Below are 27,806 nucleotides of genomic sequence, written 5' to 3' on the forward strand. Positions count from 1 at the left end.
AATTTTCACAAGAATTTGCACTATCTGAAGTTAAAAGAGGTAGACAGAGAGAAATATGGTCTGTTGACAATACTGTCCAAGTAAGTATTGTGTCTTTATTTATTTATTTATTTATTTATTTTTTGAGACAGAGTCTCACTCTGTCACCCGGGCTGGAGTGCAGTGGCACAGTCTCTGCTCACTGCAACCTCTGCCTCCCAGGTTCAAGCGATTCTCCTGCCTCAGCCTCCCAAGTAGCTGGGATTACAGGTGCCTGCCACTACACCCAGCTAATTTTTTGTATTTTTAGTAGAGATGGGGTTTCACCATGTTGGCCAGGCTGGTCTTGAACTCCTACCTCATGATTCCCCCTGCCTTGGCCTCCCAAAGTGCTGGGATTACAGACATGAGCCACCATGCCTGGCTGTGTCTTTCTTTCTTTCTGGTTTTTTTTTTGTTTTGTTTTGTTTTTTAACTTCAATCTAATTCTGATTCCTGGTTTTGAAACAGTTGTTCTCCACCAGCCAGCCTTGACTTCAAAGTCCAGGCACCTAAAGGCTGGACTTGCTTTTTCAGTCACACCCATCCACCACTGGTTCAGCCCAGCGTGGCTCTGCTCCAGGACATCACAGTCCCCTCCTCTTCATTTGCCATGGGCCCAGTTACCCATCTGGTGCCTCCACAGGAACAAGTCATGCTTGCTCCTTAGCTGGGCCTTTAAAATGTTACCTCTGCTGTGGTGGGAAGTTGATTGACACATGTTCAGTCAGTAACTCACAACAGAAAAGATGAGGAAAAGTCCAGGTACCCTCTCTCTCCTAGTACATTAAAACTTGTGATAATTTATATCCCACCAGGATTTGTTGCAGACATAATCAGATTTCGAATCATTTGGAAAGGCCAATATTTGACCATTTTTGACCTATAAAAATGGTAATTTCATATCATTTGATCTAATCTTCCATTTCTCTTTTCTCGTCCTAATAATTTTGAAATTAAGTCTCTCCCTTTCCATGAACAGATAGATCATCAGCATCAACTCACTTATTAAGCTGAAATATACAATTTAGAATTTGGTATTCTGTCTAAACCAGTCAAGCTACTTCTCAAAGGGCATCTCCTGCCCAGTCTCATCAGCTTCTGACAGATAGTGCTGGAGAACCTGAACGACACAACCAAAAACTCTCAGGCTAGGTGCAATGGCTACTTGATAGTTCTAAATCATGTTCCCTTTAACCTGTCCATTAACCAGTTGGGCCATTCTTACAAAAGGCTGTGAAAATCACTGGATTGTAAAATAATTGATGAAGTGTTTTCACACATTCATCCATGAGGGCAATTTTTCTTTTCTTTTTTTCTTTTTTTTTCTTTTTTTTTTTTTTTTTTTGAGATGGAGTCTCACTCTGACACCCAGGCTGGAGTGCAGTGCCATGATCTTGGCTCACTGCAACCTCTGCCTCCTGGTTTCAAGCGATTCTCCTGCCTCAGCCTCCGGAGTAGTTGGGATTATAGGCGCCCACGACCACACTCATCTAATTTTTGTATTTTTAGTAGAGACAGGGTTTCACCATGTTGGTCAGGCTGGTCTCGAACTCATGACCTCAGGTGATGCACCCACCTCAGCCTCCCAAAATGTTGGGATTACAGGCGTGAGCCACCGCGCCCGGCCTCATGGGGGGCAATTCTTATTTATTTAGTGTCTACTATGTACAAGGAATTGGAGGCAATGTTAGGAAGAGAAGAACAAATCAAATACCAGCTCTTTCCTCCAGGAACTTACAGTATTATTGGGGAGCTAAAGCACATAACAAATAAATGCAATTCCACCACACACGGCAACGAGCAGCAAGCGCTAGAAAAGAGTACCAATGGAGTGCTCCAGCCACTAGGAGAAGAGAGACTGTGGTCCCATGAGAAGGGATCCACTGGGAAATATTCCAAGGAGGTGGCAGATCAGATGGGCCTTCAATGAGGCATAAAGGGCAGCAGCATCTTAATCATAGTCATCACAACTGTATTTGTTTATTGAGCACATACCTTGTGTTAGGTACCATTCTAAGCCCTTGATAAGCATGGGTTTCACTTATTCTTCTAACAAACTTTTGAGGTAGGTCTTATAATTCCAACCCACAGATAGAAAATAGGTGCAGAGAGGCCAGGTGTGGTGGCTCATGCCTGTAATCCCAGCACTTTGGGGGGCCAAGGCGGGCGGATCACCTGAGGTCAGGAGTTCAAGACCAGCCTTGCCAACACGGAGAAACTCTGTCCCTACTAAAAATGCAAAAAATTAGCTGGGTGTGGTGGCGCATGCCTGTAATCCCAGCTACTTGGGAGGCTGAGGCAGGAGAATCGCTTGAACCCAGGAGGCAGAGGTTGTAGTGAGCCGAGATCACGCCATTGCACTCCAGCCTGGGCAATAAGAGCAAAACTCCATCTCAAAAAAAAAGAAAAGAAAATAGGTGCAGAGAGATTAATTGCCCAAGATCATCCTCAGAATCCATAAGTGAAGGAACCAGGAATCACACTGTGATCTCTCCATGGGAAGTCCCTCTACCTTGAGACTACCCAACCCTCCCTAGTGTCGGGGAAGCTTCCCAGGCCAGGCTTCTAGCCCCTGGATTATCACTGCTCTCTCCCGCCCCCTTGTGTCAAGGATGACTCACTGCCTCTGATTTCCCAGTCCCTGGGGCCACAGGCTCCAGACCTTCCTACACACAGGTGGCCGTGAGTCCTGATTGGATAACCAGGTCAACACAGTCTGATTATTTATTGGCTCTCTCAAGTAGTCCAATGTCTTAATAAGGTCAAAATGATTATGATTCCTGGGAATGACTCTTTGGAATTTCGAGCATCGTGGGAATGAGGGGAGAAGTAGGTGGCAATATTTTTAGTTAAGGGGACCTTTGGACACATCTCAGGCCATGTTCATGGATGGTTCTATGTGCAGCAAGAACCATTAGTCCCCTCTCCTAATGACATGTCTAACTAACTACAGGAACTTAGAGCATAAAAGTGGCGACTGTGACAAGTTTGGCTTGTGAGCTACTCTACTGAGGCTACCCTTTTGAAGGTTGCCAATGTCTCACTTCATATAGGTATATTCTTTTCTGAATGTCCAGTAAGCACAGTCCTAGCTGCTGGAAACACAGCAATGAACACATGAAAGTCCCAGGCCTCTGAGATAATTTCTAGACAGGAGATTGGCAATAAATACATATATAATACAAGGTCAGGTGGAGATAAAGATTATGAAGAAAAGTAAAGCAGAGAAAAGAGAGTGTGGAGAGGAGAAGGCCTGATCTTTTAGATAGAGGGACCACAGCAGGTGGCATTTGAGCAGAGATGTGAATGGAGTAAGAAAGTGAGCCCTGTAGGACTATGTGGAGTTTTGGAAAACGAATGAATGAGCTCTGGTGTCTTTTTTCCCTCAGTACTCTCTGTACACGATGATGACTATATGTCTCATGTTTCCCAGAAAATCCCGATTTTATAAATTTTATTCTTCTAAAATGATCCTTTGAAGTTATAACAAAATGTGACTTAATATGTATACTCTTGAAAGATTTTCCCCGATAAATATAAATTCAGACATCAGAAAAAACATCCTTTGTCATCTTTCTCAATTTGAGTTCCCTAAAATAAGTGTTCAAAGAGTCATGTGTTTGATCTTTAACTTAGGCTCCTTTCCTCCAGCTCTTAGCAATACTGTGGGGTAAGAGGATTGAGGTCAAGTGAGAATAGACAGATATTTCAACTAGTCAAAAGAAAAATCTACAAATTAGTTGAATTTCTCAAGTTTAGATAGATTCAACGCCAATTAAGAAGAGGGCCTTAGGGGAGTGAAACATTGTCTTGGAGAAATTTCTATGGCATGTACCTTGGCAACAGCTCCATGGAAACAGACTGAAGTCTATCTAATAAAGTCTACAGAAAAAGCCCATATTTTGTCATGTTAACTCTTTGAACTCAAGGTCACTTCTAAGCAGATAATATGCAAGTCTGTTTTTTAACACTAACCCAGTTGGCAGCTTAGGGAGCTTATCCATCATCAGACCTCGCCTGTGAAGGACTCCACCATTCATGAAGTAGATTGATATAGCAGATTTATACAGCCATAAAATTATGAGTAATATCAAGAGACTGACCTTGGTTATGTCGAGATGAAACACACAAATCACATATGGCAATGCATGAGAAATCTCATGCCAGCCCCCAGTCTGATTACACCCACCCATATCACCAATTCACAGTTTCACAGAGGCTGAAATGAAGAACAAGATGAGTTGTAAAAGCATGAAACACTTTTTAATACAAATCCTGCAACTACAGTAAGCCACAGTTTTGAATTTGCAGTCGTTATTACTGCCCGAGCTCTCTGTGGCTCCCAGTCAAATAACTGTGATTTCTTAGGGACATTACCTCCGAACATAAATTCACCCAGCAAACATTTACTAAGTGCCTGTTGGGCACTAGGTAGTACCAGAGAAATAAGAAAAAAATGAAGATATCTCTTTCTGTCTTTAAGGAGAGCCTCAAAGGGAAGATTTTTGTAAATGGAAAATTATAGAACTGTGAACAGGAGCTATGGGAGCACAAAGGAAGGAGGAGTCAACTGCAGGCTGTGGAGTTGATGAAAGCAACACACTGGAAATGATATTGGAGTTATGTTGACATTTCCTGGAGTAATGACCCACAACCCTGCAGTATCTCTTCCCTGTGTTTCCCCATCTGTTACTGGTATATAGCTCCCATTCAGGGCTAGCACTAGGCATAAATATCAAGTAGACTGAGTCTTTTTTCATAATCTCTCATATCCTTTTCCAGCCAATATCCCTCAAAGCCCAGGAATGTTCAGTTAGGGTCCTAGCAGGAAACAGCCTTCAAGCCAGATTGGTCACATGAGGAGACCTTAATGAAGGGACTCCTTGCAGAGATATGGTCAAGGTTAACGGAACAAACAAGGATGATGGGCATCTGCAGGCTAACAACTATGGGAAGCCATTATCACCCCTAGGGCTTAAGAGATAAGAATAGCAAATACCGTTACTGAAGCCCAATGGGAGCTAGAACCGTGAAGAAGGGGTTATTCAGGGAAGACAGCATTACAGAAGAACACAGCTACTGCCAAAGACATCACAGAAAGTGGGGAAGGAGCAAGAAAGATGTATCCCAGCCTCTCTTTCCTCCTTGCTCTCTGACCTCTCTCCTTTCAGTGTCTCCCATTGTATGAACCCAAGCAGAAATCAGCTTGCAAGAGAGTCTAGGTGATGCAGTCTAGCAGTCAGCCTCAAGGACACAGAACAGAACAGAGAAGGATGCACTCTAAGGAGTCAGAAGGAGAACAGCCAGCACCAAGTGACCTTCCCTTGCCTTTATAACTTACTTGTTTTATTTCCTGTCCCCCCAATTATCAAAGTGACAAGTCTTCACACCCAAAGGAGCAATGACATTGTGGAACAGCCCTGGACCGAGGGCCAGAAGATCTGCAGTCTCCTTCAGGTTGCTCCTTACGTGAGCGTGGTCACTCTCTAGGCCTAGAGAAAAATCTAGGCCTCATCTTTAAATGGGGATATTTTCTTCACCTACCACAAATAGTCAGTGAGATTGTCATAGGAGATAATATGTTTAAGGAATATTATTCCATATTATTGGAGAGTTCTTTGAGAATCATATGCAGGTAATATATAAGTTTTATTATTTCCAAAAGTATCACCCTTTACCTCTCTCCTCCTTTCCTCTTTCATCTTCTGCCTCTTACCCTCACCCCCAATCTTTCCCATAAATGATGACACTTTCTGGATTAAATTTTCATGGAAGCAGAGACTATGTTTGTCTTGTTCGCTGCCATATCCCCCAAAGTGCCTGGCACATAGTAGGCCATCAATCAATATTTGAACAATTAATACATGGATTTTTTTTTTTTGAGATGGAGTCTCACTCTGTCACCCAGGCTAGAGTGCAGTGGCATGATCTCGGCTCACTGCAACCTCCGCCTCCTGGGTTCAAGTGATTCTCCTGCCTTAGTCTCCCGAGTAGCTGGGATCACAGGTGCACACTGTGCACAGCTAATTTTTTGTATTTTTAGTAGAGATGGGTGTGCCGAGCTAATTTTTTGTATTTTTAGTGAGATGGGGTTTCACTATGATGGCCAAGCTGGTTTCAACCTCCTGACCTCAAGTGATCCGCCTGCCTCGGCCTCTCAACGTGCTAGGATTACAGGTGTGAGCCACCACTCCCAGCCGTATGATTAAAAATTTTTTTATTTGTATAAATTTATGATGTACACATGCAATTTTGTTATAGCATAGATTGTGTAGTGGTCAAGTTGGGGCTTTAAGGTATCCATCACCCAAGTAACACACATTGTACCCATTAAGTAATTTCTCATCATCCACCCACCTCACCCTTCCAAATCTCCATGGTCAGTCATTCCACTCTCTATGTGCATGGGTGATTTGAAAGAACTCCTTCCTCTCATGTTCATCAGTCACACCTATGGTGGTGGCCAAGTCTAAGTTCTGGACACTGCCCACCAGTACCAGTCCTCAGCCCAGAGAGCAAGTGCCTAGGGCAGAGAAGCCTGGTGGTTCTAGCCCATGGGCCCTTTCCCCTATTTGAGGCAACAGGAGGCATTTGCTTCCCCAGTGACTTGAGCTCCCCGAATAATGAAAAACTCTCCCTTCTACTTGATTAATACTTCTCACAGTCAGTAAACAAACCCAGAGCCATGGTTTTATCTTTCTTGGATCTTTTGTTACAGGTAGGGCTTGTGTTGAGGAGGAAAAACATAAATAAACCTGAACAATGGATCTACTCCACTGTTAATGCCCCTGAAACTCTGACTACATCCTCATGAGACTCTGGAAGTTAGAAAAGAGGAGAAACAAAAGTAAAAGAAAAAATATGAGCAGAAAAGAAAGGAGGCCATGCTCAGAGGGAAAGTGAGGAAGTTCCAGAGTCTTTCTAGAACGGCTCCCCCTCCCTCAGAAGGTGGTGACATCAAAATCCTACAAATATGAACTGGGAAACTGTTCAGGTAATCCATTGCTCCTGGAGTCCTGAGTGTAATACATACACGTTTCTGCCCCTGGCTTCTATATTTTTCACCACAAGTTTTAGGAAGAAAAGCTGTGCCTTCTAGGCTCCCTCGCCTCGACTTTGGAGTTAGGAGAGAAGAGGACGTGGGATACTCACGGGAATCGCTGTGCTTCACCATTAACACAATGATGAGAGGTAACAGGAACGCCATCAGTTCCCCCACAGTCCTTCTCTTTCCGGGTTCTTTTAACCAAAAACTGACAGGTCCCTTCTGAGAACCTCTTGGTGACACACAAGGCCTTCTCCCAATAAGAACAGGGGAAAATATGCAGTGTCATCAGTTGCTAGGTTAAAAAAAAAAGATAAAATGAAAGCATGAACATCTTCTTCGGTAACTTTTAAGTCTTTGCTGGTTTCAGACACTGCTTGCTCCTTTTGGTGTATCTATCTTCACCCTATTCCCAATTTTTAAATATTTATGGAGCATAGTCATGTTCAAAGCACAGAGAAACAAAGATTAATCATATCTGGTCAATCAGGGAGCTCAAGCTGCTGCCTCTGCTTCCCTGGAGCTTAGAATTTTGCTTAAGGGTCAGTAAGAAAGAGTCACACAGTTCCCAGGGCTTGGAACTCCCTGCTCTGGCTCCCTATGATGCTGTAGTCTCTGTGTGAGATAGCAGGTGTCACTTAGATTGTCCCATAATCTTCAACTTAGGTCTGTCCTCCCTGCTACTCTAGCACCCAGCACAATAAGCTCAAAACACTTACTGAATAAAAGAAGGCAAGAGAAAGGCCTAACAGAAGATTCTGAGGGGCAGCCACTCAGCTTGCTCAGTCAGCAATCCCCCAGATCAAGCTGTGGCTACACTGTCATAAGGAGCACATGACAAGCTGGAAAACAGCAGCTTAAGCTTGTCCAGGGAGCTAGGGAACAGGCCCAGACAGGAAAGAGGAAGTAGACATGAAGGGGAGAGGTGAATGGAGGCATGGCCATGAGGCAGGCAGGCTTGAGCTGGGTTCAGGGACCTGGGTTTGCCTCCCCACTATTTGATCATGGGCAGAATCCCAAATTGCACCAAGGCTTGATTTCTTCAACTTTAAAAGCAAATCCTGTCATATATTTCACAGAGTTGTTGAAGGATCAGAAGTTCTGTTTATGATGCATTTAGTAGGTAGTAGAACCTTAAGTACTGGTTTTCTTGTATGGTATAGGTTGAGAACTGTCTGCCCCAAAGATGTCCACAACCTAATCGCCAGAACCTGTGGATATATTACCTTAAATGGCAAAAACAAAATAAAACAAAACAAAACCCTTGGCAGATATGATTAAATTAAGGATCTTGAGACAGAGAGCTATCCTGGATTATCTGGTGGACCCAGTGTAATCAGAGGGGCCTTATTAGAGGGAGGCAAAAGGGTCAGAGTCAAGGAGATGTGACAATGGAAGCAAAGGTCAGAGTGATGCCATTGCTGAAAGAAGGACATGAGCCAAGGAACGTAGATGGCCTCTAGAACTAGAAAAGAGAAGGAACAGATTGTCCTTAGAGCCTCCAGAAGGAACACAACACTTTGATTTCAGCTGATAGGACACATTTTTGGACTTCTGTCCTCCAGAACTTTGAAAGAATAAATTTGCATTGTTCGAGCTACTAAGTTGGTGGTAATCTGTTATAGCAGCAACTGGAATCTAATAGGTCTACCTTTACCCAGAATAAAATAAGAAGCCAAATAATGAAATTAACATTTGGCAATCTCTCAGTGGCCCCTGGCACCTTCTCTTCTCAGATCTTTGTATTTCTCTCTTCCTTTCCTTTCTGTTTCTTTACATTGTTTTTCCTTTTGTTATTCATTTAACAAATACAGTCACCTGGATTTCTCTTTTGGAAAACTCCCCCAATATTCCCAAATGTCTCTCAGCACTGGAATTCCATGGCCATGTATTTGTTCCTTTGAATTTTTGTTAATACCTTGTTCCAAAATGCATTCCATACCATAACCTGCTGTACTGACATTAAAAAGTAGGTATGAGGCCAGGCGCGGTGGCTCACGCCTGTAATCCCAGCATTTTGGGAGGCTGAGGCAGGCAGATCACGAGGTCAGGAGATCGAGACCATCCTGGAACATGGTGAAACTCTGTCTCTACTAGAAATACAAAAAATTAGCCAGGCGTGGTGGTGAGCACCTGTAGTCCCAGCTACTTGGGAGGCTGAGGCAGGAGAATGGTGTGAACCCAGGAGGTAGAGGTTGCAGTGAGCTGAGATTGTGCCACTGCACTCCAGCCTGGGCGACAGAGCAAGGCTCCATCTCAAAAAAAAAAAAAAAATGTAGGTATGTCAACGATGTCTTTCTTTTTTTTGAGACAGAGTCTTACTCTGTCGCCTAGGCTGAAGTGCAGTGGTGCCATCTCAGCTCACTGCAACCTCTGCCTCCCAGGTTCAAGCAATTCTCCTGACTCAGCCTCCTGAGTAGCTGGGATTACACACCCAGCTAATTTTTGTCTTTTTAGTAGAGATGGGGTTTTCCCATGTTGGCCAGGCTGGTCTTGAACTCCTGACCTCAGGATCCACCCACCTTGGCCTCCCAAAGTGCTGGGATTACAGGCGTGAGCCACCACACCTGACCGATGTCTTTCATTTTTAAGTCATTGTATTCTAATTGCAAATTAGTAAATTTAATCCAGAGTACAGGGCAAATACATATAAAAAACCCAGAGAGCGATAAGATAAAAATCACCCATCAGAAAAAATTGCTGTTGGCCGGGCATGGTGGCTCACACCTGGAATCCCAACACTTTGGGAGGCTGACGTGGGCAAATTGCTTGAGGCCAGGAGTTCGAGACCAGCCTGGGCAACATGGTGAAACCCCTATCTGTACTAAAAATACAAAAAATTAGCCAGGTGTGGTGCATGTGCCTGTAGTCTCAGCTACTTAGGTGGCTGAGGTGGGAGGATTGCTTGAGCCTGGGAGGTCAAGGCTGCAGTGAGCTGAGACGCCACTATACTACAACCATGGCAACAGAAAGAAAGAAGGAAAGAAAGAAAGGAAGGAAGGAAGGAAGTAGAGAGAGAAGGAGGGAGGAAGAAAGGAAAAAATTTGCTGTTAACATATTTTAGTGTATTTCTTTTCAGTGGTTTTGCTGACTACATATGTCTGCATATAAGCATACCTTTATTTGTTCATTTTACCAAAAAAGGGTTTTACGTCCTAATAGTATTTTGTAAATTCTTTTCAAATTGATATTTTCCAATATTAATATGCAGTTTTTAATAGCATAGCTTTAATAGTCCTTAAAATTTTTAATAGATTTAATTATGCCAAGATCTTCAAGGACAGGTAAGACTGCCCCACTAAGCTGGGAGGCACTGAGGTAGGGAGAATCCGTCGCATTCTTTTTGTGGAAAAACAAGCCTCACCTCTGAGCAATAGTCTAAACTTAAATCTCAGGCCGCACTTTTCAGAGTGGGTTGTGCTTATCCTGTTCATTATAAATCCCTTTATGTGTTTGGCTTTTTAATACCTGATTTATTATATGTATTTTAAGGCCTCTCTGAGGAATCTGACTCATTTGCAGTTAGTGCAATTCATCCTTAAAAACCAAATGATGAATTATCAAGTTAGCAAAAGGGTCTTGTTTGTTAAATAATGTTGTTTTCAACATAATATATTTTATTACATTTAATCAGTAGTTTCCCCTCGGCTATTTCTTTTTTAATTCAGTAGAAGTGTGTGTGTGTGTGTGTGTGTGTGTGTGTCTGTGTCTGTGTCTGTGTCGAGTTTGATTGGAGCCATTTTCTGTGGGTAGGTAAAATCCATTTGCCAATTTTTGGCCAAGGCTAGTCCTTGTACAAATGGGAGTAGAATACTGTAGCAAAGAACATGGGTTCAGGAGTCAAACTTATTTTCAAATGAGGCTCTGACATTTCCTACCTATGTGACCTTTGACCAAATTATTAACTTCTCTGAGTCTGGGATTTCTCATAGAAAATGGAGGTAATAACCAATTCTGCCTTACAGTATTATTGTGAGGATTCAATGAAATCAGCAGTGGTGGAACCAAGAAGTCACTTGTCACTTGTTGGGGCATTAGAGTACTTTTACTACACACGCATAATTGCCATCAGCTGTCTTAAGCAATCCCAAATAAACCTATAATTTAAGAAAAGAGGCTGGGCGCAGTGGCTCACGCCTGTAATCCCAGCACTTTGGGAGGCCAAGGCGGGCAGATCATGAGGTCAGGAGATCGAGACCATCCTGGCTAACATGGTGAAACCCCGTCTCTACTAAAAATACAAAAAATTAGCCGGGCGTGGTGGTGGTCGCCTGTAGTCCCAGCTACTCGGGAGGCTGAGGCAGGAGAATGGTGTGAACCCGGGAGGCGGAGCTTGCAGTGAGCAGAGATTGCGCCACTGCACTCCAGCATAGGTGACAGAGTGAGACTCCATCTCAAAAAAAAAAAAAAAAGAAAAGACAGGGGTCTCCCATGCCACATCAAGTCCCCTAGCCCTGCTGTCCAACCAAATTACATTCTAAAACCTGCCCCATATGGGGATTCTGGAGCTTCTAAAGATAATGCATGTGTATCACTGTATTTGTCTGTTTTCACACTGCTGACAAATACATACCCAAGACTGGGCAATTTACAAAAGAAAGAGGTTTATTGGACTTACAGTTCCACATGGCTGGGGAGGACTCACAATCATGGCTGAAGGCAAGGAAGAGTAAGTCACATCTTACGTGGATGGCAGCAGGCAGACAGGAGCTTGTGTAGGGAAACTCCACCTTATAATACTGCCAGATTTCATGAGACTTATTCACTATCACGAGAACAGCACGGGAAAGACCTACGTCCATTATTCAGTTACCTCCCACCAGGTCCCTCCCACCACAACACATGAGAATTCAAGATGAGATTTGGTTGGGGACACAGCCCAACCATATCAGTCACTTAGCACAATGCCTGGTACATAGTATGTAAATATTAGCAATCACTAGTACTATTATTGCAATGAGCCAGTTTACCAACACAGATTGATTTTTCTTTCCTTATACATAGTCACATTCATAAAGGATGGTAAAGAACATACCTCCCCTTCCTACAGTGGTTCAAATCCACCGTCTTGTCAAGAAATTCACTGAATTCTAATAACGTATTTCAGCTTTTTAGTACTCACCAACTTCCATTCATTCAGACCCTCCTAACTTGCCTTATTCTAAACAGGATTTAAAACTGTTATTTATTTATTTATTTATTTATTTATTTATTTTTTTTTGAGACAGGGTCTCACTGTCGCCTAGGCTGGAGTGCAGTGGCGTGAATATGGCTCACTATAACTTCTGCCTCCTGGCTCAAGTGATCCTCCCACCTCACCCTCACGAGTAGCTGGGACCATAGGCATGAGCCACTACACTTAGCTAATTTTTGTATTTTTTTTTTGTAGAGATGGGGTTTTGCCATGTTGCTCAGGCTGAAAACTGCTAACTTCTGATGTACTTTTTCATATGTGGTCACTTGGCTTTTCACTTCTCTTTTATTACTTTTTCTCTTCTTTTTAAAAAACTTTTTGGATTTCTGACTATCCAAGTAAATATTTCATTGTAGTAGTTGACAAACTTTAAATACATTTCTTTTTTTCTACGTGTAAAAATTTTCTATGTACCAAAACATTTTAATGTATAAGAAAGAACAGAGCTGAAATTGTATCATATGTATAATTTTGTGTCTTGCTATTTTTACTCAAGCCATTCCTATGTCATTACATACTTTTAAACAACATTTCTAATGACCACCAAATGGATGTTCCACAAATTCTCCATCATTCCTTAGTGCTGAATATGTAAATTGACTGGAATTCCTCCTTGTTTATTTTAAATCAGTGTGTAGAGGGTGACAGTGGTGGAGGTGTTGGTAACAAACAAGAAGAGGAAATAAATCATGGCCAGTGTGTTTTGGATATGTGTATGGATATTTTCTGTGGTTGGAGGTAGGAAACATAGACAGTCATAGCCAGATCAATGGAACTTAAGTGGAATGTTCTGGAACATGTACATGTATATCAGGGTTTCTAAAAGGTTGGATAATGATGAAGAGTATGATATCCTATATCTATGTTAACACTTTTCTCCCTTTCTTTACCTTGTTTCAAGAAGGATTTAGGGTGAACTCAACAAAAACAAAACAACTCAATCAAAAATGGGCAAAGGACTTGAATAGACATTTCTCCCCACCCCCCAAAAAAGATATACAAATGGCCAATAAGCACACGAATAGGTGCTTAACATCACTAATTATTAAAGAAATGTGAATCAAAACCATAATGAGATACCACCTCACACCTATTAGTACAACTACTATAAGGGAAAAGAAAACCCAGAAAATAACAAGTGTTGATGAAGATATGAAGAAATTGGAATGCGTGTGTCTTTTAGCAGGAATGTAAAATGGAAAACAATATGACTGTTTTTCAAAAAAATTTAAAACAGAATTACCATATCCAGCAGTTCCACTTCTGGGTATATATCCAAAATAATGGAAAGCAGGGTCTCAAAGAGATATTTGTACACCAGCGTTCATAGCAGCATTATTCATTATAGCCAAAAGATGAAAGAAAGCCAAGTGTCGTCCACTGATGGATGAATGGACAAACACAATGTGGTATATATACAATGGAATATTAGGCTTACAAAGGAAGGAAATTCTGCAATATGTAGAATGAATGAATGAACCTTGAAGATATCATGCTAACTGAAAGAAGCAAATCATAAAAAGACAGATCCTGTATGATTCCACTTATGTGAGGTACCCAGAGTAATCAAATTCATAGAGACACACAGTAGAATGGTGGTTGCCAGAGATTGTTGGGGGAGAATGGGGAGTTGTTTAATGGGTATAGAGTTTCAGTTCTGCAAGATGAAAAGAGTTCTGGACATTGGTTGCACAACAAGGCAAATATATTTAACACTACTGAATTGTACACTTAAATATGGTTAAGATGGTAAATTTTATGTTATGTGTATTTTACCACAATTAAATTTTTTTTTTTTTTGAGATGGAGTCTCGCTCTGTCGCCAGGCTGGAGGGCAGTGGCGTGATCTTGGCTCACTGCAACCCCTGCCTCCTGGGTTCAAGTGATTCTCCTGCCTCGGCCTCCCAAGTAGCTGGGACTACAGGCACCCACCACCAAGCCCAGCTAATTTTTGTATTTTTAGTAGAGACGGGGTTTCACCATGTTGGCCAGGATGGTCTCAATCTCTTGATCTTGTGATCTGCCCGCCTTGGCCTCCCAAAGTTCTGGGATTACAGGTGTGAACCACCATGTCCGGCCTCATAAATTTAAAAAATAAAAAATTTAAAAAATAAAAAATTATTCCCATATATGATCCAGTTGTTCCTTACAACAGGCTAGTGAAGGAGCAGGCTGAATGTCATTATTTCAGAGTAGGGGAGATCCCCTTGTAGGGGTGTCATGGCATTCCTGCAGCTTCTAGGGGCAGGGGGTGGCTACCCACTGCAATCCCTCTCAGGTCTATCCTGGCATCCCCAGTGATATGGTTGGCTCCTTTCTGATCCTCAGCTCATTTGGCTGCCTGTGCCTTATTCTCTGTGTTGCCATCTCCTTATTTCTGCAGAAGATGCATTGCAGGACCCAGTGTGCTCCCTTCCTCATTCACTCTCCTAACTTTGGAGACTCACTCAGGAACCAGAGGTTCTCCTGGCTGCCCACTCAGAACTCTACGGAAAGCTCAGAGTTGGCATGTCAACCTCCCCCAGAAAAATGAACAGAAGTTAAGTCCAATTAAGAGTTTCGGTTTGAGGAATTCTGAGAAATGATACTCTCATGTAACACACACTCCATCAAGATACAGAGCATTTCTAGTACCCAAGAAAGTTTCCCTTCCCAGTCAAACTCTCTCCCCCAAGACAACCACTGTTTTGATTTTTTATTCCCTGAGAAATTTAAATTGTTCTTTTGGGTTGGGGGTGGGGTAGGGGTGGGGGTGTGGGAAGAGATGGGTTTTTGCTGAGTATTCTTCCCAACCTATTGTTTATGCCAGGACGTGGGTCCTATTAAATGGAAAAAAAAAAAAAAAGAAAAGAAAAGAAAGAAAGAAATAACCTCCTTTGTTTCTCCTTGCATTTTAGCCATAGCTTCCCTTTCCTTGTGGGCAGTGGAGGCCAAGGTCTAGTTTGAGAGAGGGTAAAGGAGGGTGACACATTAAAGAAAGGAACACCTACACACAGACACACACACACACACACACATTTTATATCTTGACACTCCACTATCTCCATTGTTGGTGCTTTTTCTAATCCCCTAATTATGGGAACCCAAGCCCCTGTCCTCTATCTTCTATTACTACTTATAAAACTCTGACCTGTCACATGTGGTCCAATTAAGAAATTCATGGAACAGATAATAAGAGGCCGTGTCAGGCACTTAGGTGATAATAACATTAACGTAGTATCCTGTCCCTCCAGGAGTTTACTGTTTGGTGGGGACAACTGACATGCTAACAGCTAATTTACATTCACCCTAAATCAAATCCTCCTCTTGTGTTCTCTTTCTTGATGGTTGGAACCAACACTACCCATTTACAACCCCAGAAGCCTTCCTCCCTCTTCTTTCATCAATTCCCCCATACCCTGAACCAATCAGTCACCGAGTCTACTAACTTTGCCTCTAAAGTATGTCTCAAATGCATCACTCTTCTCCACCTTAGTTGTCACAAGCCCAGCTCAGGATACCCTCATCCCTCCTCTGGACCATAACCTCCTAGCCACTGAAGCATCTGTCTCAAATGCCAATCTGACCCTGTCAATTCCCTCAGTCCCCATGGGGAACTGTCCATAGGAAGCATCCACTATTCTGAACATTACAAACAAGGGCCCTGATAATCTGACCCTGTCCACCTCCAGGCTTAGCTCCTGCTGTCCCCATCCTTTTCCTTCTACTCCAGCAACATGGCCCCCTTCTCCTGGCTGCTTCTAGTCACTGCTTAGGAACCCCCTGCCCCAGGCCCGAAAACACACAAATATACTGGTATCTTGTCGCTGTGTTTCTATGGCAACCTGTGCCCTTCTCTCACTGTGCGTCTCTCCCACCAGTCTGTCTCTCCCACCAGTCTGACAGTTCCTTGAAGGCAAGAACCAAGCCTTGTTCATGCCTGTGTCTCAGTGCTTAGCACACAGTAGGAGCACAACATGTGTCAGGCACTGTTTTAAGCACTTTTCACACATCACCTCATGACACTCTATAAGGAAGCTGTTATTACGGTGTCTATTTCACAGTTGAGGATAGTGAGAGATGAAGCGGCTTGCCTGAGATGCAACAGTCAGGAAGCAGCAGAACTCAAGCAATCAGGCTCCAAGGATGGTCTTCAACACCATGCTCACCTGCCCCTCAATTTACATGTGCTTGTTGAATGAATGAACGATGACACGTTTTTACCTCCCCAGCTAAGTAAATTAAACAGTTATCTCCCAATAAACATTAGCAATCACTAGTATTGGACACTGCTTCCTTTCCCCACATCTGCCTTCCATCATTCGCTCCTCCAGGGATTTTGGCTTTCACCCCTCTCTTCTCTCCCCTCCTGAAACCCATTCAGCCCCTCATCATGTCTAGGTGTTTAGTCTTGTTTTCCTTTTGAAACATCTGTCAGATTCACTCCTTCTCTGTTCTCAATCGCTGTCATCCTGGTCTGGACCTAATCCCTTCAGGCCACATGACTTTAGCAGCATCCTTACTGGTTTTCCTGACTTCAGTAACTTAGTCCTTTGGGATCTTGAGGTTTACACACATTTTTATTTAACCATCACAACAACCCATGAACTAGCTATTATTATTTATGTTTTATAGATGAGGAACTGAATGATAGAGCCAAGGTTTAAACGGGGTTTGTGTTGCTCCAAGGACTGTGCCAGCTCCAGACTGGTGACCTTGGGCAAGTCACTTAACCTCCGAGTCTCAGATTTCTCATTTATAAAATGGGCATGATAGCAGTAATTATCACATTGTAAGAGCAACTGAGATAACACTTAACACCCTGCCTGACACACACACAGTAAGTGCTCAATGATTTTCAGCAATCAAAGTCCACAATCCCCATCCACAAATTTCATAGCATATCTAGCATATGAGTTGGTTAATGGTTCTGGGCAAAATGTTTTCTCGAATAGTTCTTGAACCACAGTGAGAGGAAGTTGTCATACCTGGCCCCTTCTTTATTCCTCGAAGGTGTGCTCTCCTGGGAAGCACCATATGCTGTATGAAAAATTACTTTACATGGTTATTTGCAGAATGTACAGCAACAGAAAGTACACCCCATCTGGTGGAAAGTGCACAGAATCTGCAGTTCTGCCCTGTCCAGGCTGTGTGACTACAGGAAGTCTTCATGCCTCTCTGAACTTATTTTCTCATCTACAAAATGAGAAAAATGGATGGTGTGGTGGCTCACGCCCATAATCCCACCACTTTGGGAGGCAGAGGCAGGAAGATCATGTGAGCTCAGGTGTTCAAGGCCAGCCTAGGCAATATACTGAGAGCCCTATCTCTATAAAAAATTTAAAAATTAGCCGGGCATGGTGGCGCTCACCTGTAGTCCCAGCTACTCGGGAGGCTGATGCCGGAGGATCGCTTGAGCCCAGGAGGTCAAGGGTGCAGTGAGCTGTGATTGTGCCATTACACTCCAGCCAGGGTGACAGAGAGAGACCCTGCCCCCCAAAAAGGGGGAGGGGGGAATAATACTTTCCCCCAAAGGATACTGAGATGATGCATACACAACCTTTAGCACACTGTCCAACACAAAGCAAGACCTACTTAAAGGATCTGTGTAACATTATAATCAGATACTATGCTTCATTTTAAGTCGAGGACCAGATAGATTTATAAATTACATACTGTCAAAATTAAGTATTAAAAGTAGAGGAAAGGTAAGAGGATTCTGCAAATCAGGTACAACTACAGCTTATCCTGAAAAGCCGACTGCCTACCTCTGAGGGAACAAGCCACTCCTCACCCTCAAGCTTGAGGAGAGGGCTGTAGAAGCCCGCCCACCTCCACCGCCCCGAGGGCTCCGCCTCCAGGGCCGAGGGACGCAGGCCTAAGCCCCGCCCACTGGGGGGCGGGGGAAGAGATGCCCTGGTCACGTGAGCGGGGTGCGGAAGTCGTGTTTCAGGCGGCGTTCGTGATTGGCCGCGGCCGAGGGTCCCGGGGGTGGGGTCAGGCCCTCCGACGCTTCGGGAGGAGCCGGGACTGGAGGCTGCCGAGGGGGCCGGCGCCCGAGTCCGGGATTCGGCCAGTGGTGCTGAGCGAGTGCTGGACCAGCGGCCGTCCTGTGCACCTGGCCTGCGCGCGTGCCCGCTGCTCGGCTTCCCCCAGACTAAGGCGCGGGCAGCTGCGGGAACAGGCGGGGTGGGCGGAGGGAGACCGGGAGGCACGGGCGCCCTGTGCGCGGAGGAGGTGAAGGCGGCCGGGGCCGGGACGCCATGTCCATGGAGGACCCCTTCTTTGTGGTGAAAGGGTGAGTGTCGGCCGAGGGCTCCACCGGAGGAAGAGGTGGCGGTGCTGCCTGCCCGCACCTCCTAGGTCTCCTCGCAGTAGGGGGAGGGGAGGCAAGTTGGAGCTGGGGAGGGGGGACAGTGGAGACGGCTTAGTCTTGAGGGCCATGACCAAGCGTCAAGAGACGTTCCCTCCATCCCTACCTGGACCGTGAAGCCACTGTCCCCAGCCAAGCCCCTGGTGGTGGGGGGCCCTTTTTGGCCTGTGCGCTGCGGTACAATTTATTTGGGGGCCGAGGGGCTCAGCAGCTCTGCAGGTGGGGAAGGAGACAGGCGGGTCCTGGCTCACACTGGCCATCTAGTCGAGCATGGGATCTTGCTTCGAAGGAGCGAAAACAGCATCTGGGCAGGAAAAGGGAAATGGCCCTCCTGAGCTTTGTAGTTCGCGTTGACGGGGGTGAGCTCCATTGTCCATTGAGTTTGGAGCGCTCGTCCGCAGACTGGCGAGACCACAACAAGCCCAGAGGCGTCTGAGCACGTTTGCTGGGAGGGAGGCGGGGGCGGGGGCCGTTCTGGGAGGCTGGGGAGCAGGGCACCGGAAGACAATTCAATGGGGGAGTTTTTACTGAGTAATGTGAGGAGAGGAAAGCAGTCGTTCATACTCAGTGATGATTTGGAAGGAAAACAAAATGAAACAAGCCAAACCAAACTTTCCTCAGCTTTCTATTAGCAACCGGAATTTTCTCACAGTGCTAAAGGAAATGAGTGTTGCTTGTTAACTCCTTGATTTCATCCAGGTTGTTTGACAGGTTTCTCCCATTTCTTCTGCCTTTCAGAATAGAAAGGACTGCCTTCTGTTCCCTTATAAGCTATCCTAGCTCATCTTTGATTGCTCGATTGTTTCTTTGGAGATAGAGTCTTCAACTGCACTTTGTAATATCCACTTCGTAGCCATTAAACACATGCAAGAAGATCAATTCTGATGTAACTTTTAGTTTCTTATTAGAAACTTGTCAGTTTTCTGTTTTAAATGTCAAACATGAAAAATCTGAAAACTGCAAAGTTCCCAGGTCAGTACTGATCACCACAGAATGTCCCTTGCTTTTTACTAGTTGCTGCTAGCTTCCTATTTCTGTAGTGGTGCAAGCTGGCCGTTGTATAGTCAAGTGTTGTAGAAAATTTAAATGGTATTTTAGGTGAAATACTTTATCGATTATGCAGTAAAATACATTTATACTACTTAATATTTCCCTGGAAAGGTTTTTTTCTTCACCTTACTCTAATTTAGATGGGAAAATGCTGAGTTGTAAATTTACTGGTAATATGTGTATCCCTACCTAGAAAATGTGATATTTATTAGAAGGATTGATTTAGGGGTTAATTTTTAAAATAGATGTTTTTTCCTTGATTGAAAGTTATTAATGCTTAGGTTGGCAAAGGTTATCTCTGGCGGTAGAGATCAGAGATGATCAGAAATTTTTTGTTTGACTTTTTATGGAATTTGTCAAAAGCCTAAATTCTTCTGTCTTGGCATTTTTTTTCTTGATGGTATCCTATACAGTCTACTAATGCTTGCTCACTGATTAAATATCACTACTTTATCGGAACATTGGCTTGGAGTTTTGATTGATTTTTACATCATTTTAGCTCCTGTCTTTAAGGTTCTTGAAGGAAAAGAGATTCTCAGTACCTTCTGCTGTGGAAAGGTAAAGTCACCCATGAAGGTGTATCCAGATTTTTGGGGAGTCATGTACCTGTGTTTATTAAAAGTATCAAAAATGCATTACACAGCATGCAAAAATTAAAGGTGCCTAAATTATGGCCCTTAGCCTAGGAGCTTCTGGTCTAATCTGAGAAACAAATTACCCCAAAATTAAATAGAAATGACAGGTGGCAAATGAATGAGTGTTGAAGTGAATGCTACAGATAAGTGCCTCAGGAGTTCAGAGAAAGGTAACTCCTTGGGAATTGTTAGGATTAGGAGAGCTTTTGGAGGCAGTAGTGTATCTTGAATTAGGTTTTGAAGATGGGCAGAATTTAGATAATCAGGCCTGTCTCTCTTACCTGGATGCTTATCAGAGTCTTTTTAATTGTTCCTCCTGCTTCTGGTCTCATTTCCTCTTTCAGCTGTCCTGGGATCTATTGGATCATTGCTGTCCAATAGAAGTATAATGCCAGCCATGTACGTCATTTTACATTTTCTAGTAGCCGCAGTAAAATAAAAAGGAACAGGTGAAATTAATTCTAATGTAATCTCTAATACATTCAAAATATTCAACATGTGATTAAAGATTATTGATGAGATATTTTACTTTTGTACTAAGTCTTCTAAATCTGATACATATTTTACACTTACTGCACATTTAAATTTGGACATTAAATTTTCATCAGAAATAATTGATCTGTATTTAAAGTTCATTAAATACTCTTTTTTTTTTTTTTTTTTTTTTTTTTTTGAGACAGAGTCTTGTTCTGTTGCCCAGACTGGAGTGCAGTGGTGCAATCACGGCTCACTGCAACCTCTGCCTCCCAGGTTCAAGCGATTCTTGCACCTCAGCCTCCTGAGTAGCTGGGACTACAGGTGTGTACCACCTCACCTGGCTAATTTTTGTATTTTTAGGACTACGGGCGGGGCACCCACCACCACGCCCGGCTAATTTTTTGTATTTTTTAGTAGAGACGGGGTTTCACCATGTTAGCCAGGATGGTCTCGATTTCCTGACCTTGTGATCCACCTGTCTCGGCCTCCCAAAGTGCTGGGATTACAGGCGTGAGCCACCGCGCCCGGCCTACATACTCTTTAATTGTTCCAAACATACATAAAAGGTTTCTGATAACTGAATTGCTATCAGTTACCAAGTTTACATTAATTAAAATTTAATTTCTGTCACACTAGCCACATTTCCAGTCAGTAGTTGTATGTGGCTTCCGTGTTGGACAGCACAGTGTAAGCTTTTCTAGAGTCCTAGGCAGGTGTACCCTACTTAATATTATTCAGTGGCTGCTGCTGGCCTGCAGAATAAAGTGCCAACACTTCCTGACCTCACTGATCTAGCCTCTGCTCTCCCTTAGCCTTAGTACTCCAGCGGTGCCAGACTCAATACAGTGACTGTGATTGCTGTACTGGATGCTCTTACTCTACATGCACCCACACTGCCTGATTCACCCACGCAGCTTTCTGGAGTCAGTGTAAGCATCTCCCTTGCCTCCAGGAAGTGCTTCCTTTGTCACCCCTAATTATTGGACCTCTTCCTCTGTCTCTCTTTCATTATTAGACTATGAGCTCTGAGGTTTGGGACTGTTTTTTTTTTTTTTTTCTCTGTATTTCCAGCCTACACCTTGAATATATAGTGTAAATGTTGAACACATACTCTTTGTTGATGGTGGTGATTGTGATGGAATGGTGCCTCATGGGTGAGAACACCACTAGCCAAAGGCCTAAGTTGGGCAATGTGTGTTAGAAATGATCTAGAAGAGCAGCCCAGGTGGAGTAGACAGTTTAGGGAAGTAGTAGTAACAGCTCACATTTAAAGGATGCATCTCCAGTGCCAGGCATACATGTAAAGTGCTAAGTAAGCACTTTATATGAATTTTCACTCTGTAAAAACACCCATATGATGAATACTAGCCACATTTTAGAGATGAGAAGCTGAGGAAGTGTTAGAGGGGTTAACTTACTTGCCCAGGGTCACACAGCTAGTAAGTGGTGTACTCAGGCTTCAAATTAGAACAACCTGATTTCACACTACTGTCAATACTTCCCAGTGCAGGTAAAATAGGGTCAAGTTATGTTGGCCTAAGGAGAATCTCATCTTGAGGCCATTACAGATTTTTAAAGCAAGGAAATGACATGAAATTAGGATTTTAGGAATATTGATTTGGTGGTAGTGTTGGATGCATCAATGTGAGGAAAGATGAAAAAGGAGACCAGTTAGAAAGCTGTTGTAACTTACACATGCAGTGGTTAGTGCTTGGAAGTTTGAAGCTCCTTTTGGGAGGTTTTGACATTGTCAATGTCCTGTTCAGAACAGAATCCCACAACAGGGATTGCTCTTTTATCCTTATGAAGTAGGTACTATTATTGTCATCATTTCACAAAAAGGAAAATGAAACTTAGTAAAAAACTTCAACTTTATAAGCTTGTACGTAGAAGGGCCAGGATTTATATATTTATTATAAATATATATTATATATATAATATGGTCATTTTAAAAATTGGGATTATACGTTATATATGGTTTTATCACTTTTTCTTTTCTTTCTTTTTTTTTTTTTTTTTTTGGGACAGAGTCTTACTCTGTCGCCCAGGCTGGAGTGCAATGGCGATGGCGTGATCTCAGCTCACTGCAACCTCTACCTCCTGGGTTCAAGCGATTCTCCTGCCACACCCTCCCAAGTAGCTGGGACTACCAATGTGCGCCACTATGCCTGGCTAATTTTGTATTTTTAGTAGAGATGGCATTTCACCCTGTTAGCCAGGCTGGTCTTGAACTTTGACCTCAGGTGATCCACACACCTTGGCTTCCCAAAGTGTTGGGATTATAGGCATGAGCCACCGCGCCTGGCCTGTTTTATGACGTTTTCATCTGTATTTCTTTATATCCTTCAGACTTCTGGGTGGCAGCTTTTAATGACTGCATTGTATTTTGTCATATAAATGTTCATCCTGGAAGATACATTATATTTATGATCACACTACAATTACTGTGGTGACAAGCCTACTTGTCATAGGTCTGTATTGCTGCTTCTGATTTTCATAGCCTGTATTCCTGGAGCATAATTGCTAATTCAGAGGGCAGGCACAGCAAAGCGTTTGATGCATACTACCACATTGTCCTCCAGAATATTCCCCCCTGCCCCTCAAAGTGTTTGAGGGACCCAATTCCCTTGATTCCAGTACTGGGATTTTCATTTAAAAAAACTTTACTAATCTACCGGGTGAAAATATCATATTTAAATCTTGTAGTCTTCATCTTTGTATTCAGTAAGGATGTACTCAGTGTTTGTTGAGTGAACCCATTTTGATTGTTTAGTTCTGTAGTTTTTTTCCTCCCTTGTTGGCAAGTTTTTAGAATTAGCCTTCTTTTAGAATTTGCACCTTCTAATCAGACAAACCCTGAAGAAAACCATGTAACTGAGCATGTGGAGACAGAGTATAAGTGAGCCACTCCTGTGGATAAAAGGCACGAATACCATGGCTCTTTGCTATTTTATTGCTGTGGAGGTTTTGTGTGTCTGATGAGGATAGTTTTTTGTTTGTTTGTTTGTTTGTTTGTTTGTTTGTTTTTGAGACGGAGTCTCACTCTGTTGCCCAGGCTGGAGTGCAGTGGCGCGATCTCGGCTCACTGCAAGCTCCGCCTCCCAGGTTCACGCCATTCTCCTGCCTCAGCCTCCTGAGTAGCTGGGACTACAGGTGCCCGCCACCACGCCCAGCTAATTTTTTTTTTTCTTTGTATTTTCAGTAGATACGGGGTTTCACTGTGTTAGCCAGGATGGTCTCGATCTCCTGACCTCGTGATCCTCCCACCTCGGCCTCCCAAAGTGCTGGGATTACAGGCATGAGCCACCGCGCCCAGCCGAGGATGGTTTTTTTGTTTGTTTGTTTGTTTGTTTTTGAGACAGAGTCTCATTCTGTCACCCAGGCTGGAGTGCAGTGGCGCGTCTTGGCTCACTGCAACCTCCGCCTCCCGGGTTCAAGCACTTCTCCCTGCCTCTGCCTCCCAAGTAGCCCGCCACCACGCCCGGCTAGTTTTTGTATTTTTAGTAGAGACAGGGTTTCACCGTGTTGACCAGGCTGGTCTTGAACTCCTGACCTCAGGTGATCTGCCCGCCTCGGCCTCCCAAAGTGCTTGGATTACAGGCATGAGCCACCGCACCCAGCATGATAACAGTTTTATTTCCAGGTTTTTGGCTGTGGATTGATGTTGAAATAATGACATAAGTAAGCTGATGAGTAAGATGGTATATGTTATGTTGTGTTCTTTAACCTTCTCTGTCTGCATATCTAGCTTTATTAACACTAGATTATGAGCTCCTCGAGGGCATCACGCATTCTATTCACTGTTGAAAAACTGTATTGGTATAGTCACTGTGAAAAAAATAACCCTTGTTTGTTAATTTTGGCCCAGTAAAATTGAATGTAAATCAAATTTAATGCTTTCTAAAAAGCAGAATCCAGTGTTTCGTTGTAAGAACAAATTTGCAAGCCTTTATTATAAATTTGAGTGTTTAATATTATTTAGCTCCTTAGTTTGGAGAACACTATGCAGATAAGTGAAAGATATATTGTGTAAGATTTTGCAGTAGAGTTGAGATGCTGTGGAGATTGAAAAAACAAGAAAGACCCATGCTGGGAATGCTGGTCAATCTGGGCCTTAAAGGAAGTGTCTGCTGAGGTGTAAGGCTCTTCTAGGCTGGGGAAACAACTGAGTGGAAGTCAAGAACCAGGAATGAGAAAGATAAAGATGGGAAGAAGACCTGCCAACTGAAACAGAATTTGTTTAGTCAGAAACCATGCTTGATACTAAAGTCAGCCAGTTTGGGTTAGGAGGAGGAGTGGGAGGGGGTTTGATTACCTGCCTGAGGAGTTTAAATTTAATCTGATATCTATCATAAATTCTAAGTCAGGAGGCAGTTTTTAAACTAGCAGTTACTATTCACTTGCTTATAGTCAGCTTTTAAGGGTTCAAACCCAGATCTTCTGATTCTACAAAGAAAACAGATTTGTGGGCCAGGTGCGATGGCTCATGCCTGTAATCCCTGCACTTTGGGAGGCCAAGGCAGGCGAATCATGAGGTCAGGAATTCGAGACCAGCCTGGCCAACATGGTGAAACCCCATCTCTACCAAAGATACAAAAAATTAGCTGGGTGTGGTGGTGGGCACCTGTAGTCCCAGCTACTTGGGAGGCTGAGGCAGGACAATTGCTTGAACCCTCTTTTGCAGTGAGCTGAGATCACGCCACTGCACTCCAGCCCTGGTGACAGTGCAAAACTCCCTCTCAAAAAAAAAAAAGATTTGTGTGGAAGCTTTGGAAAAATGCAATTAAATAAGTCTTGGTAATAGAAAGTGTCTTATAATCAGGGTTGGAAGAACTTGAGGCAAGCAGCCAATATGTCTGAGCCTCAAGGTCTCTTATTTATGTTTAATGAGCACAAACTAGATTATCTTGAAAGTTCTTTCCAGATCTGAAAATTCAGTGATTGGATTTAAGTAGAGGTTGTGCAAGGTAAGGAGGAGGAGGAGTCAAAAATGACTCTTGTCTAGACAAGTGTTGAAACTTGGAAAATGGTGGCACTATTGGCTAAAATGAGGAAGCTAGAAAGGGAAGCAGATTTTTCTATTTTGTTTGTTTTGAATACATTATGTTCTGTAGGGAGGATATGATTAATTTGGTTTTAGGCAAATGGAATGATCCTATAGGCAGCTAAAAATATAGGAATTAAGCCTGGCTGAGTGGTTAGGGTTGGAAGTATAGTGAGGGAGTCATCAGCTTAAGAGGGGTGCTTTGAACTTGTGAATGCTGATGAGCACATAGAGGCCACAAAAAGAGTACTGAGAAACATTGGGATCCAGTGGAGGAAGAGGAAGGAGAAAACTGGTAGAAAACTAGAACAGCACAATGTCACAGAGACAGAGAAAGTGAGAGTTTCAAGCAAATAGATATAATGGGCCATAGTGTCAAGTGCACCAAAAATGAGGACAAGTTAAATTCACTCGTGACTTTGACCTGCAGTGTCATTGGTGGAGTTGTGGAAGCAGCAGTAAGTTAGGGTCAAAAATTGTATATAATTGTAGGTAACTGAGTAAAAATGATGTTTCATTTTCACAAGAGTAATTACAAAATATGTCACAGTGTGGTTGAATTTGGAAATGGCAATAAAGTCAAGTAAAGGGTGTGCATGTGTTTCCTTTCAAATACAAACGATGTGAATGTAGAAGTCAAGCAATAAAAAGAGTTCCTCTCTTTCTGGAGAGATGAGTGGTGAAACCAGGTTTGTGGGGTATGGGGCAGGAACCAGTTGGAGAAGAGTGAGGAGTGGGAGTCTGATGTGTTGCAGAGGCTCACTCAACCTGAATTTTTCATGTTTCATTACTAGAATGGAAACTTTCAGCCTTGACTAGCCTCTTTTACTGTATTGATGAAATGGGGATCCCTCTGTAAAGACTTGCAGAGTAGGTGCTGTCCCAGATAAAGGAGTTGTGGCAGATTGTATTTTTTCCATTGATGGCTGCACCAATAAGTGTTCTGTCCTGTGTTGCTTTTCTTTCTTTTTTTTTCTTTTTTTTTTTGAGATGGAGTCTTGCTCTGTCGCCCAAGCTGGAGTGCAGTGGTGCAATCTCGGCTTACTGCAACCTTCGCCTCCTGGGTTCAAGCGATTCTTCTGCCTCAGCCTTCTGAGTAGCTGGGTTTACAGGTGCGTGCCACCACACCCGGCTAATTTTTGTATTTTTAGTAGAGACGGTTTGACTGTATTGGCCAGGCTGGTCTCGAACTCCTGACCTGGTGATCCACCCACCTCGGCTTCCCAAAGTGCTGGGATTACAGGCGTGAGCCACCACGCCCGGCTGTTTGTTTTTATTAAATTGTGAAGCTGGCATTCTTTTATCAAACTGGAGTTTGTATTCCCTTCCTTTGAACCTGGGCAGACCTTTATAAACTGCTTTGACTGGCAGATTGAAGCAGAAGTGACGCTGCTTGACTCCTGAAGCTTAAGACATAAAAGACAACCACTATACCTTCCGTCTGCATCTTTCATCTTGGGACACAAGTATAGGCTACCCTGAGCTAACATGTAACAAGTCCAGTTACATTGAAGCCACTCTGTTAGAGCATGCGTGCAGACTGTGGAGAGATAGAGAGATGTGATGCCTTTACAGCCCCAGCCTGTTTAATATTTTCAGCTGAGGTCCCAGACATTGTGGAACAGGGACAAGTCAGCTCTGCTGTGTCTGATTCCTGATCTACAGACTCCATAACATGATAAATGGTTGTTTTACACCACTAAATTTTGGGGTCATTGTTAAACAACCACGATAACTAGAACATGCCAATTCAGAGTCTGCCAGCATGGGCAAAGAAGAAAGGATAAATCAAAACGATGAAGGGGGAGGCCAAGGCAGGAGGATCACTTGAGGCCAGGAGTTTGAGATCAGCCTGGGCAACAGCGAGACCCTGTTTCTACAATAAATAAAAAAAATTAGCTTGGCATGGTAGTGTGCACCTGTAGTCCTGGCAACTTGGGAGGCTGAGACGGGAGAATCCTTTGAACCCAGGAATTCGAGATTACAGT

The 27,806-nt window shown here is 43.3% G+C and overlaps 2 protein-coding genes across 13 annotated transcripts in view; one reads left to right on the forward strand and one right to left on the reverse strand.

Moving 5' to 3' along the window:
• MR1 (major histocompatibility complex, class I-related) overlaps positions 1 to 18,057 on the reverse strand; it is a 32,789-nt gene extending 14,732 nt beyond the window's left edge. For 2 of the 9 annotated variants that reach the window (XM_054658132.2, XM_063788145.1), the window contains exon 1: positions 7,174 to 7,279. Coding sequence is in view for 4 of the 9 variants with exons in the window: in NM_001071790.1 (NP_001065258.1) it covers positions 7,174 to 7,240 (67 nt within the window). In the remaining 5 variants the exon portion in view is untranslated. 9 annotated transcript variants of the gene reach the window in all.
• A 122-nt stretch (positions 18,058 to 18,179) lies between these two features.
• Positions 18,180 to 27,806, forward strand: part of STX6 (syntaxin 6) — a 73,396-nt gene continuing 63,769 nt past the window's right edge. Inside the window, exon 1 of one of the 4 annotated variants that reach the window (XM_514037.8) lies at positions 18,180 to 18,537. In XM_514037.8, the coding sequence (XP_514037.2) occupies positions 18,503 to 18,537 (35 nt within the window). In that variant the 5' untranslated portion in view covers positions 18,180 to 18,502. The remainder of the gene's footprint in view (positions 18,538 to 27,806) is intronic. The other 3 variants (XM_063795088.1, XM_063795104.1, XM_063795096.1) reach the window with 3 other exon arrangements.

This window comes from Pan troglodytes, chromosome 1, assembly GCF_028858775.2.
Source record: "Pan troglodytes isolate AG18354 chromosome 1, NHGRI_mPanTro3-v2.0_pri, whole genome shotgun sequence".
NCBI lineage: Eukaryota > Metazoa > Chordata > Mammalia > Primates > Hominidae > Pan > Pan troglodytes.